The sequence below is a fragment of the Solanum dulcamara genome, chromosome 10, assembly GCF_947179165.1.
Source record: "Solanum dulcamara chromosome 10, daSolDulc1.2, whole genome shotgun sequence".
NCBI lineage: Eukaryota > Viridiplantae > Streptophyta > Magnoliopsida > Solanales > Solanaceae > Solanum > Solanum dulcamara.
In genome coordinates this window covers 67389205-67407631 of record NC_077246.1, presented here as the reverse complement: position 1 = coordinate 67407631, position 18427 = coordinate 67389205, and the positions used below count along the sequence as shown (strand labels likewise).

At 28.9% G+C, this 18427-nt stretch overlaps 1 protein-coding gene across 1 annotated transcript; it reads right to left on the bottom strand.

Annotated features, from left to right (window-relative positions):
• Window positions 1-14305: 14305 nt before the first annotated feature.
• On the bottom strand, window positions 14306-17427 carry LOC129871270 (putative 4-hydroxy-4-methyl-2-oxoglutarate aldolase 2). Its single transcript, XM_055946175.1, has 2 exons — window positions 17195-17427; window positions 14306-15008 (listed from the first exon to the last, which is right to left on the bottom strand). The coding sequence occupies exon 2, from the start codon at window positions 14992-14994 to the stop codon at window positions 14494-14496; it is 501 nt and encodes a 166-aa protein (XP_055802150.1). The 5' UTR covers window positions 14995-15008; window positions 17195-17427; the 3' UTR covers window positions 14306-14493.
• Between the last annotated feature and the right edge of the window lie 1000 nt (window positions 17428-18427).

Genomic DNA, 18427 nt, shown 5'->3' with positions numbered 1-18427 from the left:
GTTTTGCGAGACAAGAGTCTCACACATCTATCTTAAGGAGTTTTATAAATGCACTCTTAAAGAGCAAATTTTATTTTTGCCTTTTTAAGATATCGATAATATATAAATTATTGTCCTATGATAATCCAAGAATTGAAATTCAAGTACGTAAACTCTGTACTTTTGGAGGACAAACTAATTTAAATCTAATCTAATTCTAAAAAAGGCAAGAAATAATAGGAGAAAATTGGGTACGATAGAAATTTAGAGGGAAAATGTGTCTCTATCAATTTTTAAATAACTTTTCTTTTGGAGCCAATGATATTATAAATTTATCACTAAAGAATTTGATGCAGCGGATAAGATTATTCTATAACTAAAAATTTCAATTTTAAATTTTGAATATGGAAAAATTTGCTGGTTAATACTTAATAGCACTTTTCCCGAATAGACTCTACATAATGTAAATCCAAATTAATTATATTTTAATATAGATATCGAACATCGGATAAAAAATCAAAGAAATAATATTATAAACTTATAAACCATGTGACATCCAATTTCCAACGTGAAAAAAATAATATGAAATTCAGAAAAAGACAAATAATTTTGCAGTTTGGCCCCTCTCCTTAAATTCGGGTGCTGTACAGATCCCAATTTTACAAGAGCTTGACCTTCACTTACCCCGAAGCGCGTGAATAAAAAGGATCTATTATGTAACTTAAATCATTCCAGTAGTGATCCAGCTGTTAAGAAGTACACTTCAAGGCCAAAAGTTTTAATAAATTATACTTTACACCCCAATTAAATTTATTCTTCTTTTGTTTGATCCATGTCTAACACGCCCATGTTAGGTGTCTTTTCAAAATATATATTTCTTGGCATAATACATAAACATGTCATTTAACTTAATTTTATTTAATATTTATGTCTTTTAATTTTTGGCGTGCATAAATAGACACTTAAACTTGTTTAGAATTGAGCAAGCAGAGACACACACTGCCTACTTAACATCTCACGTGGCAATTTGTGTCTTATACTATGTGTATTATGTCACATAGTATGCGTTTGTTTACTTGATTATGTAGTCATATTTATTAGAAAACATTTTATCTTAATATAAAAATTTTCCACATAAATCTAAATTTAATTAGATTTTAATGTGGATATCGACCTATGAAAAAAAAAAGAAGAAGATATATGTCTCAATAGTAAAAAACGCTTCCTATCTTATGGTAAATGCAATTATTTTCCTACTTTCCAAGGCCCCATAAACTTTAAACATATTCCTAAAGTTAGGATTGCTCAGTTGGTTAAGCACCTCCACCCACGACCGATAGGTCCTGGGTTCGAGTCACACTGGAGGGGAAGTGTGGAAACACTATAAATCCTCCAAAATGGGGGGTAAAAAAAAAAAAAAAAAAAAAAAAAATTCCTAAAGTTAGTTTACTTTTTTTTTTACCAATCACTTTTTGGTTGTTCTCCCCATTAGCTTCTTTTAATTATACTTTATAGTTTCTATTTTGTTCGGGGAAGGATTTTGATTTTGAATTACAATTTTTTGGTTGGTTGAATTTTTTAATATATTATTTATATATATTTTAAAAAATTGACATAAATATAAAGTATGAGTCAAAATTACTTAATTGTGTTGCATGCTTTACTATTTTTCTGAAGTGTATACTTTTCAAAAGTGGTTGAGTTAATTAATCATTAATAGTTGTGAAGTTAAAGTAGTGTGCTTAAAATGATTAGGCATATGATTCTCTACCAATCATGATTAATAAAAAATAATTTCAGGTGGTAAAGGATTTTCTATTGATATTCATTATTATTCCTCATTTTTGTAAGCTACGTTTATTTATTCGTCCTCATTGGGACTAGAAAATTAATTGTCCTCTCTCTTTTTCTTTTTCTTAATTTAATTGAGGGAATAAATTGTCAAGTTTAGGGAGATCTTTAAGATGTCCTTTCTGAAAAATTTATGCCATAAACAATTTAATTAGTAAGTAATTAATGCTTTGTTTTGTTTTATTATAATTTTATTGACTTTGCTACTATTAGACCTCATGTTTTGGTCATCTCTTTTATCTCTTTAGCGTAATTTCATAAGTGCAGTTTGAAAAAAGTAATATTTACGCAGATTTTATTCATATCTTGTGAAGATAGAAGTGTTATTTTTAATAAACCCTCAACTCAAGTAAGATATTTATATCATTAAGATCGAAGGTGCATACAAATTGGCTGGAGCACCACAATGATAAGAAAAATTAATAGGACGAATTATTTTTTTCACTATACTCATGTTAGCTAGTCAATCCGATTTTGTATTTGTACATATGCCAATAAAGAAAAACTAAATTTTCCTATTCTTTAATGTATTTGCCATGATTAGTTAATTAGGTTATAATCATGCAACAAAAAGTTGGCTTACTATGAAATGATTTAAATTTGAGGATGAGATAATGGATGAGTAATTGGTTGTTAGTTTTGGATTAATTTTATTATCTTATATGCTCTTTTGTCCCATCTATAATTGGGATTTTATCATCATTATGAATAGTGGGGGAATTAGAATTTTATTAAGAGGGTTGAAAATTTGAAGAGTAGATATATAAATTAATCAGGTTCAATATCTACTATATCTATATAAAAAAATATTTTAATTATATATAAATAATATAATTTTTCGTCAAATAGAGTCCGATTGAAATTCCTGAACTCAAAATGACTCCGCCTTATGAATGACCTAAAATGTGTTTATAATTGCTTGGGTCAGTGTCGTTTTTTAGAACTGCCATATGGATTGTGATAATGTCCAATATTAATTAAAAAAAAATTCAACACACGATTATACATCTAAATATTTTGTACACTCAACCCCCCAAATATTTTATTTTTTAAAAAAAAAATTGTACTTTCTTATTCAATTTCTATGATATTTTTTACTTTTTGAGATTGAAATCATATAAACTTTGAATATCATTATAAAATATATTCTTCTAATCACGAGAAGAATTACTATTTATAACGCTTATCCTACTAATTTTGAATAATTAAAATTTTAATTATAAAATATTTAATTGATTTAACGGAATTTTAAGTGGGAGGATACCCTTTATGTTCTATCTATCACTTCGGCAAATTTAGATGTGACACGTAAAATAAAATATTTCAAGCATGCTTTCACTAAAACAAGCTTTCCATGGGATATTCTATTTACGCATAGCTATTTAGTTTGAATATACAACTATTTCTTGCATGTCTATTTATTTTGAAATAATTTCGTGCAACAGTATTTAAAATTTTATATGCTTGAAGTTATAATGATAATAATAATTAAATGTCTATTATATATGCATGAACTTTAGATAAATACACTTAAATTTTTATCGCTACCTATTTGAAGTTATTTCAAATTGTATAGACACGTGTGTGTATATATATATAACTTTAGTCATTCATCATGTTTTGCTTTTATATTTGAGTTAATTTCTTAAATTTGTCATAACATATTTTATTTAGATATTTTTATCAAGTCATATTCTAATTGAACATCTTAAATCTTATAAAATATTTCAATTAGACATTTTTTTTAAAAAAATTAAAAAAATAATTACGCGCATGTCATTCATCTATTAAATAGAGTTAAAGCGGATAAAATATGTAATGTCCTTTAGTTATGTGCATCACCTTAATTAATTAAAAAAATGTCTAAAATTTTACAATTTATTGAAATGCATATAACTAAATAAAATATATATATACATATATATTTTTATGTGATTAACGTAACTATTTAATAAATGAAAATATAATTTAAAAAATCAAAATTTAAATCAAAAATATCTAATTAAAATATTTTATTAAAATATAAAATTTTTAATTAAAATATGACTTAATTTGAATGTCTAAATAAAATATATCGATAACAAGCGTAACTTTATACTTCAATATGTTTTATTAAAGAACCTCCATCGACCAACCAATTCGACATGATGGTCTACAAATTGCTACTTGGCTGTATATATGTTGACCAATTTGATATAATTGTCAAACTTTTTGAGCTTTTAAATGTTTTTATAATATCCTCATTCGAACAAACAAAACTGACCAAATGCCAGGTCATTTTGCTTATTATGTTCATGCAAATAATGTATTTTTATTCCCCTCATATTCCTTATTTTATGTTATAAAATATTGATATATATATATATATATATATATATATATAAACAATTACACATCATGTTTAACAAATAGTAATTAATATAGTTAGCTAAGTACAAATTAAATGTGCTTGTCAATTTTATTTTTTTAATACTTGCAACTTATTCTTGTTCGATTCATGTTGTTTGACTTAATAAGGGAATGATTTACATAATTTGATTTAGTGATTTTAATTTTAATTTCATATATGAATTTAAAAAATTAACTTAATGTATATAAGTAATTGATATCGATCAGTAACCTATTTTTTGTTCATGCAATTGTTTTACTTTTCTTAATACAAAAAATCAAAACAACATTTTTTTATCCATTGGACTGATTTTGTGAAACTGTTTCAAGTGAATTTTTGTTTTTCACTTACAAAATTTTAATTACATATCCAGATTCAACTCAATTTTTAAATACAATCTCCCACTTTTTTACAAATATTATTTTCCTAAGAAATCGTAATTCTTTTAATGTCCAAATTAAATACATACTTAAAATCTTAAAACCCACCTTTCAAAATAATATATACTTGCATAGTTCATCAAGCTCCTTAATTACTTGTTAATCACGTAGGATGCTCGTAGTTTCCACATACTTTTTTAACAAACCAAACAATTAATTCTTTTATCTGTCTCAATTTATATGATGAAGTTCAAAGTAAGCGAGTCAAAATACTTAAGTATGAATTTAAATATAAATTATTTAAAATAAAATTTACTATTTGAATCCTATACAAAAAGTACTATATGTCAACATAATCAAAGATTCAAAACAATTTTTAAAAATTTTAGAAAATTATAGTTAAATTAAAAAAAACAAATTAACTCTCTAAATAGTAATATTTTCACAAGAAATTAAACGGAATGAGTAATTTATTTTATAAACATCCTCAATTTTCTTCTTTCTATTCCTCTTGTTTTATAAGTGTTAGAGACTGTTTGGATAAACTTATTTTAAGTACTTTTTAAGTTAAAATAATTTTAAAGCTTTTTTATTGTGTTTGTGTAAATGAAAAAAGTGCTTTCAAACACTCCTTTTAAGGTAAAACAACTTTAAAAAAACTTAAAGTGAAAAACTGAAATTTTCAACTTAAATTATTTTTTATCCAAATAGGCTCTTACTCTTCCAGTTCCAATTTGTTTTGTCCTATTTTCTTTTTTATTCTGTTTAAAAAAAGAAGTTTCTTTCCTTTTTTTTTTTTTTTTTTTTACAAATTTTAATCTCAACTTTTCACGTGATATATTTAAGGTCATAAGAGTCTACGTAATTTTAATTTAAAATCATAAAATTTATTTTTACTTTTTCAATTCTATTTTAAATCAAAATTCGACAAATAAAGTATCTAATCAGGGGGCATTGGAACAATGATCTGATTTATCACTATAACCACTTATGTTATGTTATATTATAAGGTTATATATTTGACTTGATATTTGAATAGAGACATTTCACCTGCTATATTTAATTCTCTCTTATCCTTACCTGTTCATATTTCATATGAATAATGATTAGTGATTAGTTGGCATAGATTGGGACGGAATAATACAATTAGTTGGTGGTTAATTATACTAAAGTAAATAGATAGATAGTATATAATAGACTTTGGTAGTTCCCACTTAGATTAATTAATAATTAATTGTTATGAATAAGTACAAGCACTGTCATCATCATTTCAACTATATAACACGATGGAATGACGTGAGTTAACGTAAATACACAATAATGCATGTGCTCTACGTGTATTTTTAATTTGTGTGCGTATATTTAGTGAGGAAGGTTTGAGAGGAGCGGAGCCAAGAAGGGTCGAAGTGTTCATTCGATTTTTTTTTTATAAAAAATTATATTATTTATACATATTTAAAATTATATTTTATGTATATATAATAGATGTTGAATCTCATTTGACGTCTTATTCATGTATTTACTTATTTATATTATGATTTTTTAATGAAAATTCTGACTCTACTATTGAATTTGGGAGGGGTGGACGTGGATGGAGAGGGCATACTAAGGGCGTTAAATAAACAGGTTGGACTGAATTTGCGCGAATTAAAATAGGTCTAGTTAATAAATAAGAGAGTCATACGTGGACGGATAAGGCAAAAAGGAGTATCAAATTGGCAGATCGAGATGAATTTGGGTGGGCCATATTATACCCCAAAAATTATCAAAATACCCCTAGAGGATAGCTAGCTCGTATAATGTATCATCCCTAACTTTTTTAGTCAATCCGAGACCGGAATATTGATCAGGGGGAAAATCATGTGAAAAAGTGGTCTTGGTTGAATTTTAGGTCAACCGGATCAAAAGATATTTTTTCGGGAGAAAAGCAGCCTAACCAGAAGAGTGCGCGACAAGTCCGCGACCCCACCTAGTTCATTTTCTTACTTTATTCATAAAACGCATTTGAAAAGTACGTTTTATGTGTTGCGCGACTTTTGGACATAAATCGCATTTGACAAACGCGATTTATGTGTATTTTTTCGTATGTTTTTCAATTTCAGTGAGGGGCATTCTGATTTTTTTTCCCCTCCTATACTTAACCCATGACTGATATAGGCCATTTTCGACCTTATAAGGGTTTTTAAACCCATTCTTTAGACTTTTAGGCATTCAAGCAAAAGAAAATAAGGGTTAAGGAGAGGAGAAATGACTAGGGTTCAAGGATTTCAGCTGGCCAGTTTGATTGTCTGTCTAAAGCATGGACTTTATTCTTTCATGTGCCCCATGATTATGATAGGTGGATTTGTGAATGAATTGAGTCCACATGATTGTACTTGTTGAGAGAATTCTTAAATTTAACATATTTTACATAATATTACATAATTGATGTTTTTCTACGAACTTGTTTCTGGAACAAATGATTTAAACTACTTATTTCATAAACCCTAATAGTATTTTGACTAATATTGAATGTATATGCCTAAAGATTGAGTCTAGAGCTTTGAACTTGTGAATGCATGATTGAGATTGGGATTGGGATGTGAACATGATGATAGTTTTGATGAAACTTGATAGTCCTATCTATCTTCTTAATTGAACCCAAATGAATGGTCTCAACTGAATATTGTCATAAATGATTGTCCCAATTACTCTTAAAAGATTGAGAATGATTGGGTAATTGATTTGTTTAAAGGATAGATTGGATAGAACCGGTGAACTGATAAGAGTCCATATGAGACTTGGTGATTGGTTTGATTGGGATTAATTGTCTTATGAGCACTGAATCTTGGGAGGAGTATCGAGCATCGAATTAGGTAAGAGTAAGTAATAACTCGAACTCAATAACTACCTAACCAAACATAGGAGGGGATTGAATCGTTAAGTCAGATATTTCCCTATTTTATTATCCTGACATAATAGGACTTGATTGATTAATTGTTGAATCCATGATTGGTTGATTCGTCCTTTATCCGGACAAAGTATTGGACTGTTGTGGCAACAAAAATGAGCATATTGTAAGATCATTAGCTCATAAGTGATTGTTGTCGGATAAAAAAAATTCTCATATAGGTCTTGAATAAAATTAAAAAAACCGATAGAGGAGTATTTATCTTTTAACAAGCCTTACATAATGTAAATTCGAATTAATTGGAGTCTAAAACGAATATCCAACACCGAATGAAAAAAATATCTCCTCGTTGTTCTTTTATACTTCATTTTGCATTCAACTCAAGATTAGAGGCAAAAATATTTTTTATTCTTTCCTTCCTTCCCTTTCTTTTCTCTCCTTTCACAAATCATTTTCTCACATAAAGAATAGATATATGGACCCAAACCTTTTATTTCCAAATATTATTATTTAGGCCTTACCAATAAGAGTGGATGCCTTGATGATTAAAATACTATGAAAATCTTTCATATGGGTCCAATATTTTTATTTTGTCTCTTTTCTTTATTCATTGAAAACAAAGGGTTTCTTTGCATTTTTTCTCTTTTGAGTCATGCAACAATATCAAAGATATATAAGGTTGATGTATTATTTAGCTTTAAAGTCACATAATTAAATATAATAACAAGTTTTGTCTTTTTATATGCACAACACATGAATAATTTAACAAGATAAATAAAATAAAAAATAATATAAAATCTTGCTAGCTCGTCCGATAATGCTGATAAATATTGAACAACACATGTAAGATTTGTAATTTGGTAAGACCTGTAAATAATTTAATAAGATAAATAGAATGAAAACTGTATCAAACTTAGCTGTAGAATAAAAATTATATCAAAATTAGCCTAACATAGCTTGTGAACAAAGTAAAATTTGTCCGTCTGACTGGACTTATGGATAATTTACCAAAATATGTGGAATAGTGATTATTCCAAAACTTATAACCTGTCCAACATCAGTTATGAATAAGGCAAGATTCATCGATCTAGTAAAACTTGTGAATAATAAAACAAAAGATTGTACCAAATTACTTATGCCCCATTCAATATAACTTGTGAACAAGCTAAGACAAGTTTTGTCGATTCGATATAACTTGTAAATAATTTAACAATATAGGTGAAATAAAAATTATACGATAGTTATGCTCCACAGTCAAAATTCGTGAAAGCGTAATTTTTCATTCTTTTAGATATGTAGCGGCAAGACTTATTTTTTAAATGGGGATAAAATTTAATGTGCAGTTTGGCCTCAAATAGTTTTTGGGAAAAACTTTGAATTTTTTTTTGGAAACTAGAGTTTGTCCATATAATTTGATTACTTAGCAAATATATTTGGCAAACATTTCAAGTTCTAGAAAAAACAAGAACTTGAGAACTTGAAAAGTATTAAAATTTTTAAAAATTACCCCAAACTTTTATATTTTATAAAAACATCCATTATTTATTAATTCCAACTAATATTTATCTATCAACTTACTCCATTAATGTGGTCAATCAACACCATTAAACAATATCTCTATCTATTAATAAATAACCGGACTATTCATTTTTGAATAACTTTTCTTTTCCACCACATGATATGTAAATTAGTAATTTCATTTTTGATAGTACTTTAGAACGGAAGAAATCAAGAAGAAGCATAAGTATGATGTGAATTACATTTTTTAAATTTTTGTAGAAAAATATTACATTGTTGACACCAGTCTTCGAAACACAAAATAATTTTTAGCTCCATATAAAGGAACGTGATATCATTTGCAAGAGTACATGGGAAGTGAAAGAGATTTTAAGAATGACAAAGAGCTATTTAAATATATACACGTATCTTTACTTAATGTAATTAAAAGAACATTTGGTGCGTGCACAATCACCTTATATATTATCCATGTGAGACCACTTAAGAAAGTAAAAAATAACTCATTTTGAGATCCAACCTCAGGAAAATTGTTTTCTTTCTAATAATTATTACAAGTACGATGCACACTTTGCCAGGGCGGAGTTAATTTGAAGTACAAATATGGATTCAATCGAACTGAATTACTTTGACTCAAAATATATTTTTAAAATTCAGAATTCATATGATTAAAATTTTGATTTAGCCTTAGTACAAACACAAATCTTCTTTTAACTCCCTCTATAATGAATACTTGAATAGCAAATTACTCAACTTTCCTCTAATCCTTCTTTAATTTGTTAGCTCAACTACCCCAAACAAAAGTAGAATTTATTCATTTAATTTACTTCAATATTCTCTTTGGTAGTTATATTCAATTATGGCTATCTTGTGGTCCTTGTGGACCTATAATTAAAATATCAAAAAAAAAGTATAGTTTTCCAACACAGACATAGTTTCAAGTGCTGCATGCATCTTTGTATCATATACATAAAAATAGATATTAATTGAAGAAGGAATTAATTTCTAGCTTTTATTTTAAGTTGTGTTCCAGACATAATATTGAATTTCTAGCACTATGGTTTATTTATGAATGAAATGAAATGTTTCTGACATTATATATCCACAATGTCCTCTTTGCATGAAGTGACAACCTTCATTGGACAAATTTTAAACATTCTTATGTTAAAATTATATAATGTCCACATGTGATATATTTTGGACAAAAATATTAAACATTCATATGTTAAAATTATATGATCATGTCCACATGGGATACATATATAATTACGGGGATGCAAAGGAATTTATATAATATTATATGATTCTGGTTACTTCCTCGCTATATTAAGATAAAATCAAAACTTGAAATCAGACTCTCAAATTTTATGACCAAATGCCTATTTATTCTCACACTATTGATTTCACTCAAGTCTCTGTATGAATTACAAATCTAGTTAGATGAACAGTATTAAAAAAAATGTGAGTTTCATATAAAATTCATCGAAAATTGGTTTACTGAAAAATGTTTCCGATGGATTTTCCGTTGGAAATTCTGTATTTTCGATCGTGTTCCTATAGATATTTTTATTGTAATTCACATTATTTTAATAAAAAGTGACACGCAAAAACTATTTTACGGATATTAAAAAAAAGATATAAATTAAAGGTTTGAACTATTCCATCCATAATCTGTTACCTTACATTTTTTAGTTAGATGTTTTAATTGATTTCTTCACATACCAATTATCAGAAAATAATTGGACAAAGATTAATTAGAAGGCCAAGATCCTCCATTAATTAAAGTTGAATCCTTAAAAATAATGTGTTTTTTCTTTTTATATTCCTCTCTAGAAAGCTATATATAAGCATTGACATATATTCCCTTAGTCCCATAATAATTGTTATATTTACTTCTCGACAGTTAATTTAATCAATTTTTGAAGTTAATTACTATATAAACAATATTATAAGTTGTAATTTTTCTTATATTAATATGACGAAAAAAATTTCTGTAATATAATTAACAACATGCCTGACAAATGGAACACTCGTGTGCTATAACTTAGTGGAGTAGGTTTAGTCAGAGGAAGAGGAGCCAGAATTTTGATCAAGGTGATTCAAAATTTAAAAAATAGGGATATAAACTTGTCGAAAAAGAGTTCGAAATCTATTATATATACATAAAAAATATTTTAACTATATATAAATGATATAATTTTTCGATGAAAGAGATTCAGATGAATCCCTAACCACAAGGTGGCTCCGCCCCTGAATTTAGTAATTAATAAGTATTAGAGATAGAGCTAATTCGGCCTATTTTCATAATACCCCACGATTTTAACTAAACAAAATATAATAAGTTTGATGAAATAATTTAAAAGTTTAACAAATCCTTTTCAAGTTTAATTAAATAAATTTTAGATAAAACAAAGATAAACAATAGAAGTTTGGTGAAGACATTGATTGCAATAGAAAGACTATTACATTATCAATTTCTAAAAGGAAAATTAAAGGGAATAGTAAATGTAGGAAATAGTGGGTTGATATATGTGGGGGCACCCAATACAATAATCATCACCATCAACATTAATAATATTGATTAACAATAGTGGTTTAGAAGGTCCTTCCAATAAAGATAGATACAAAAATCTAATAAAGATAGATACAAAAATGTTAATTATTATTAGGTGTCATATAAAAACTAACAAAATAAATGTTGAGTGACGATAAATCAAAAGACAAAATAATAATAACATGCAACATAAATAATAATAATAATAATATAATAATAATTATTATTATAATAGTGGTTGATAGTCAATGAAATGAGTTGAGTTAATTTATCTGGTACATATAGATGAGAAATAATAAATATCCAATAAAATTAAACGAGATGCATATAAATTAACCCAAACACACACCTGATTGTAAAAAAGAAGAAAATAGATGAATTACTTAATTCTAGAGAGACATAAGGAACAATTAATTTTAATTTGTAAATCACCTTTTTTTTCCATTTGATGTCCGATATTCACTTTGGAGCTTATTAATCTTGATTTGCGCAGAAAAATGTCACTTTGGAGGTAAAACACTACTTACCAAAAGTGAACAGAGCTTGAACCTAATACATTTGATTAAAAATAAAATATTACTTATCGCTCGACTTTTATGGTTTACTATAATATGCAACTTTATTACATACAAAGAGAAGAAAGTTAATCAGAAAATGTGGTGGGACATACATTTGTATGCTATAAGATTTATAGAGTAGTGATCAAACAATTGAGAGTAAAATTCAATGAATCTATGGTCTTTTTGGCTGGTTTCTAAAAGTAAGCATTTCCAAGTACACTTTACAATCACAGTACTAAAGATGCAGTTTGGCAATACGAAGGACAATGATTTTCAAGGCCAAAGTAGGTTTGTCCCTTTTGGAAAATATAAGATGGAAATTTTAAAAAAAGACAAAAAAATAATAAGAAATAGAAATCATATTTATATAATCGAAGGTAGGAAGTAGCCAGTAATACTTATATTTGGGTAGGTTGTCTATATTACATCTCATGGGATGCGGCATCGGACGCAGAATGCGTTATGCACTGGACTATCCTTTTTAAATATTTATTATTATTATTATTAGTATTAGCGTTAATGGTCAAAAAACACACTTGAACTATTAATTTTTCGTTAGTTTCTCACCCGTAATATCAGTTGTTCCATTTTATTACTTGAACTATCACCGTCTATATATTAAAACACACCTTAAAAGCTGATTAGGCCGAATATCTGTTGTTCTCTTTTTCAATTTGAACTATCACCATCTACACACCAATGTGTGTTTTAATACATAGGTGGTGATAATTCTGGTAGAAAAATGAAACAACTAAGGATAGTTCAGATAAAAAAAAAAGAAAACAACTGATAGTTGAGGTGTAAAACTTATGAAAAAAGTGATAGTTCAGATATGTCTTTAGCCATTATCTCTTATTATTATTAGATGAGATTTTCTTTGAATAAGATTTTTTTCCAAATTTTTAAAATGACTTTAATTGTAAAATATTATGTGATATTTGTTTCCTAAAATTCCAAATCTACATATTGCCATTCTACTATGCTAGTAAAAAGCTAGAAGTTGAATTGGACTCGAGCACACAAGAGTTGGGCTGAAAGCCTTTAAAGGCAAAATGGATTTTATACTCATTCCGTTTCAATTTGTTTATCCTGTTTAAGAAAGTAATTTTCTTTTTGAATCTTGTGGTTTAATTAACAATATGTTAAATATATCAAAATATTCTTTAATTTTGTGGTTTTAAATATTTCATGTGGAGAGTTAAAAATAAAAAGTTATTGAAAAAGGAAAGAGACATTTTTTTTTGTAACGGACTAAAAAGAAAAATATGACAAACAAATTAAAAGAAAGAAAGTATTAATTAGTACTATAAAACTAGCCAGTACAAATATTATTCTGATTATTACATTCCTAAACTAGCCATTAGTTAGCTGTTAAACTTGTCACTCTGTTTCAGACGAGAAAAGTATAATGTACTAAGGCCAAGTTTTCCCATTAATAATTACAGGTCTGAATCATTCGGCCATTTAGTTTACAAAATATGTATAAAGTGTATACTTTATACTAAAATGGGCTATTTATGAACTTACCTCTAAAACATTTTTTTGGAATTATTAAAGTAGGGAACGAATTCAAGGCTTCCATGTCGTGAGAGCCAGAATGTTTGCTCTTGAATATGAAGTAAACATGGTCACGAGCCAATACCTTGGTGATGTTGAAGGTACAGGAAAGCCAAAAATATTCAATTCTGACTTCGGAGAGCCAATATATTTGTTGCTTGCAACTAAACCCGCCCCCACACTTTTGCTTTGTCTAACTTCGCGTAAAAATCACTCCCCTTTAATTTTAATTTTACGAAACTTAATGTAAATGTACCCTTAGACCAACTAGTTCACCAACATGATCAAAGTATATATACACTACTTATACTTTTCTGACTATATGTGTTGTGTATATGTATATAATATATACTACCTATACGCTGTTTGTAAACTAAATGACCGAATGATATTTGACAGTAATTTCCCTTTAATAATTTTTGACCATAAATGTCCCATCCTATCTCTACATCAGTCACATTCATGTGCCACAGCAGACAACACAAGTCAAGATTTGTTATAGTCATCAGTTGCAGCAAGCCCTGCAAGAGCTTTACCATGGAGAAATCACTTTCAAGATTACTTAAGAACACTACTATATGCAGTGTCAAATTTTCCAAAATCTACAGTTGGAATACTAAACAAACCATGTTTAGGGTAAAATAGAGTAGAATTAAGAAAAAATCTTGTTCACGACGAGTTTGACTTACAACATACAATAGATTAATGAAGCTCGCGATTTCCATAACATATAAAGTAGTAGTAGTTAGACCATAAGCTCCATAAAAAAGAAGTTCATAACTGATATGCACTTACTTAGGGCATGAGGATATATATTCTCAAACAGATAGCTCCATTTTTGAAATCAGAATGCCATCGGTATCTGCATAAAGCCACTCACCATCGCAGATTCTAGTCCCGGCGATGGTTATTGGAACGTGCTTCTCTCCAATACCTTTCTTATTGGCTTTCATTGGATGTGAAGCCAGAGCTCTGACTCCGATATCACAGCCATTGATTTCGTCCACGTCCCTTACACAGCCATTTACTACGATCCCAGCCCATCCGTTGTTTTGAGCTTGTACTACTGGGTTGCCACCCAAAATTGCACATCTTAGACTACCACCCCCGTCGACAACAAGAACTCTCCCGTTACCTTTCTCCTCGAGAAACTCACGAACCAAAACATTGTCTTCAAATACTTTCAGAGTGACAACAGGTCCAGAGAACACTTGGCGCCTGCCATATATTTTGAAGATTGGCTGCAGTGCCCGTAGTTCACCACTCACAATAAGCTGTGGGTTTGCATCGCAAACTTCAGCAGTGGTGACCAACGCCATCCTACGTTATACACCTGCAGGGAGTAGAGGATATATTTTGTATTACTTGTAAGAATAGAAATCACATTCCTTTTGTTCTGCGTCACTTAAATGATCATCTTTGTTAATATCGAAAACAAGTATGAATCGAACAAATGCTAGAATAAGAGAAAAATGACTTTCTTTATGCATTTTATGTAATGCTTATGTATTCAAGAAACTAGTCAGATTTCACTTCTTTTAATTTTGCATGACATTTAATTTGTGTATGAGAGAACGTAGAAAGAGAAGTCCAAAGATTATGCTCCGTACAGGATCCTAACTTTAAGAAATATTCAAATTAGATTATTTGAAGAACACCATAGCCACCATTCGTTCCACCAAACAATTAAAACTGTTCAGCTAGAGAAAACTCAACTATAAACAAGAGGTCAATCACCAGCACCGCATTCTTCGTATGACTAATGATTCTCATCTCAACTGATACTCTCAATCTGGTGCTACAATCTAGTTCTTAGGCTTCCGAGACTTACTTACTTTAAGCTAGTTTCTATTATTACATAAGCATCATGAAACTTGACTTCCCCTTGTAAAGGGGTGCCTTTTGATAACCTATTGCATATCTCAAAAGGTTTTTAAGTCGATTTACAAATACTATTGTTAAGTCCAAAACCTTGCCCTCCAAGTGTTGTGCTAATACAACCCAAAGATACTCTTAACATGGTGTGACATTGTCTACTTTTGGGCCAACCTCGCATGGTTTTCCTTAGAGGCCTCACACCACTAAGAGATCCTACATCTTATATGTAGCTTCCCAATCTTTTCAGCTACCAATGTAGGACTTTATTCGCACACCCAACACCAAGAATGGTTCTGGAAACCAAAAGTGAATGAGAATGACTTTCATCATTAACAATTCCTCACCTGAAGTTGGCCTAATTGAGCCCTAGGTCATGAGCAAAGCTCTCGTGAGGTCTCGTTAGCATGCCCTACCAAATAAAAAGGAAGTCTCGGGAACAAGTTAAGAGTTAGAATTCCCCGACAACTGTTCCTACTTATTAGCCTTCTTTCTACTTCAACATCAACTTTGTTTAGCTAACCAATTGATCCTTGCCCCTCTTTCACTGCCTTTTAGGAGGATTACGTTAGACCTATGCGATCTCATTACGATGTTTTCTAAACAAATGGAAGCAGGGAAGATGTATAACATACACAGGGCAAAATAAAAACTAAAAGCACCAAATCAAGCATACTTTTGATCCTCATCCCATATTTGATTAGATAAAAGATTGCTAATTTGTTAACCTGTGGGATCAGGCCAGATGATTGAATCCCTTTATGCAACAAAGAATTCTGGTAGGTGAAATAAACACATCTAAAAGGAAAATCAAACATATTCATGGAAGTTCCAACAACCCAATTCATAAAATCAAGAATCTTGACCAATCTCATAAATATGCACCAAAATCATCAATTTACTCACAGCAATAGAACATTTTCAACAACCTTAGCACAATCATCTAAAGTAGAAAATAAAGCAACAAACTTCAAACATATTTATAAAAGTTCCAACAACCCAATTCATAAAATCAAGAATCTTGATCAATCGTATAAATAAGGACCAAAATCATCAATTTACTCACAAGAATGGAAATTTTTCAAGAACCTCAGCATAATCAGCAAAAGTAGCAAATAAAGCAATAAACTTTAAACATATTTATGGAAGTTTCAACAACCCCACTTCACCAAATCAAGTAAATTCTTCATCAATCTCATAAAGAAGCACCAAAATCATCAATTTACTCACAAAAATGTAAAATATTAAAGAACCTTAGCACAATCAGATAAAGTAGCAAATAAATCAACAAACTTTAAACATATTTATAAAAGTTCCAACAACCCAATTCAAAAAATCAAGAATCTTGATTAATCTCATAAATAAGCACCAAAATCATCAATTTACTCACAAAAATGGAAAATTTTCAAGAACCTTAGCACAATCAGCTAAAGTAGCCAAGAAAGCAACAAACTTTAAACATATTTATGGAAGTTCCAACAACCACAATTCATTAGATCAAGATTAGAATCTTGATCCATCTTATAAATAAGCAGCAAAAAATCATCAATTTTACTGACATCAAAGTGAAATTTTCCAAGAAAGTAAGACAATTTAAACTACAAATTGAACCTGGGAGATTTGATTTGAACAAGGATGTCATACCTGGATGGAGATGTCTGCTGACTTGTTTGAAGCTGGGAGAGGGAGAGAAGAAAGATCTGGATCAGTAGTAGATCTTTGCAACTGTATTATAACTATTTTTTGCTATAAAATAGCCAGTGTCCACATGCCTCCTTAAAAGAATCTGACTTTTTTGCACTATATAATATAGGCAGAAATATCAGACTTTTGGATGTGTGTCTGAAGTGGGCATTAGGACAATCTGCCTTTTTGTTATATAACAAATTTTTGAATGCACATCTAAAATTTATGGTTAAACATTCGTTAAAAAAATGGATATCTTGTTTGTCACAAGAAGCTAAAGGGCTTACGCACTTCACGACTTTCTTAATTTATGGATTCTTAGAATTTAATGCCTTATTTATATATACTTAATGAATGTCTTAATTTTAATTATTCAGATTTTAGTTATTAAATTTATTTGTTTTCAAGATCTGAATCTTAATCATTCAGATTTTAATCATTAAGTATGATTTTTTTTATATTTTACAACCACTTAATGAGTTTGAATAAGTATGAATGATTATGATCTGTAACAAAATTTTAATATCATAAAGATGTCTATTTAAGAAATGACAGTTCATCACTATTCCATCTACTTTTATACATCACCGTCAATCACCACTACCTATCATTCACAACTATCATCCTCAGCCCAATCACAACTATCACTACAGTCAATCATCAAAATTAATCGTCATCATCAATAACCATCATTTGCAATCATCACCATCAACTATTATTACATCCACTAGTCATTATCAATAATTACCACCATTAGTCAACATATATATCGCTAATCTCCATCATCATTCACTATCGCTATTAGCTATCAGTATCATTCCACTATTAATTATCAACCGTCTGTTGCATTTGTTTGAATAAAGAAGAAAAAATGTCAAAATTTTAAGCATTTGGTTGGTGGAAATCAAGAAAGAAGGTTAATAGTTTTCACATATTTTATCAAATATGGTGGCATAAATGTGTTCATAAGCACCAACCATGACTCTAAATTGCCTATAAATAGATACTCTACCATGAACACATAACAACAAAAATCTAGAGAAATACATATGAGATTTAGAGAATTTTCCGTTGGAGATCTCTTGAGTGTAGTATTTTAGGTATTTAGGTGTGTGAGAAAAATATTGTGTATTATATGGTTGTAACAATTTTCATATAGTGAATATTTTTCTGGGTGGTTCGTTGTTTTTC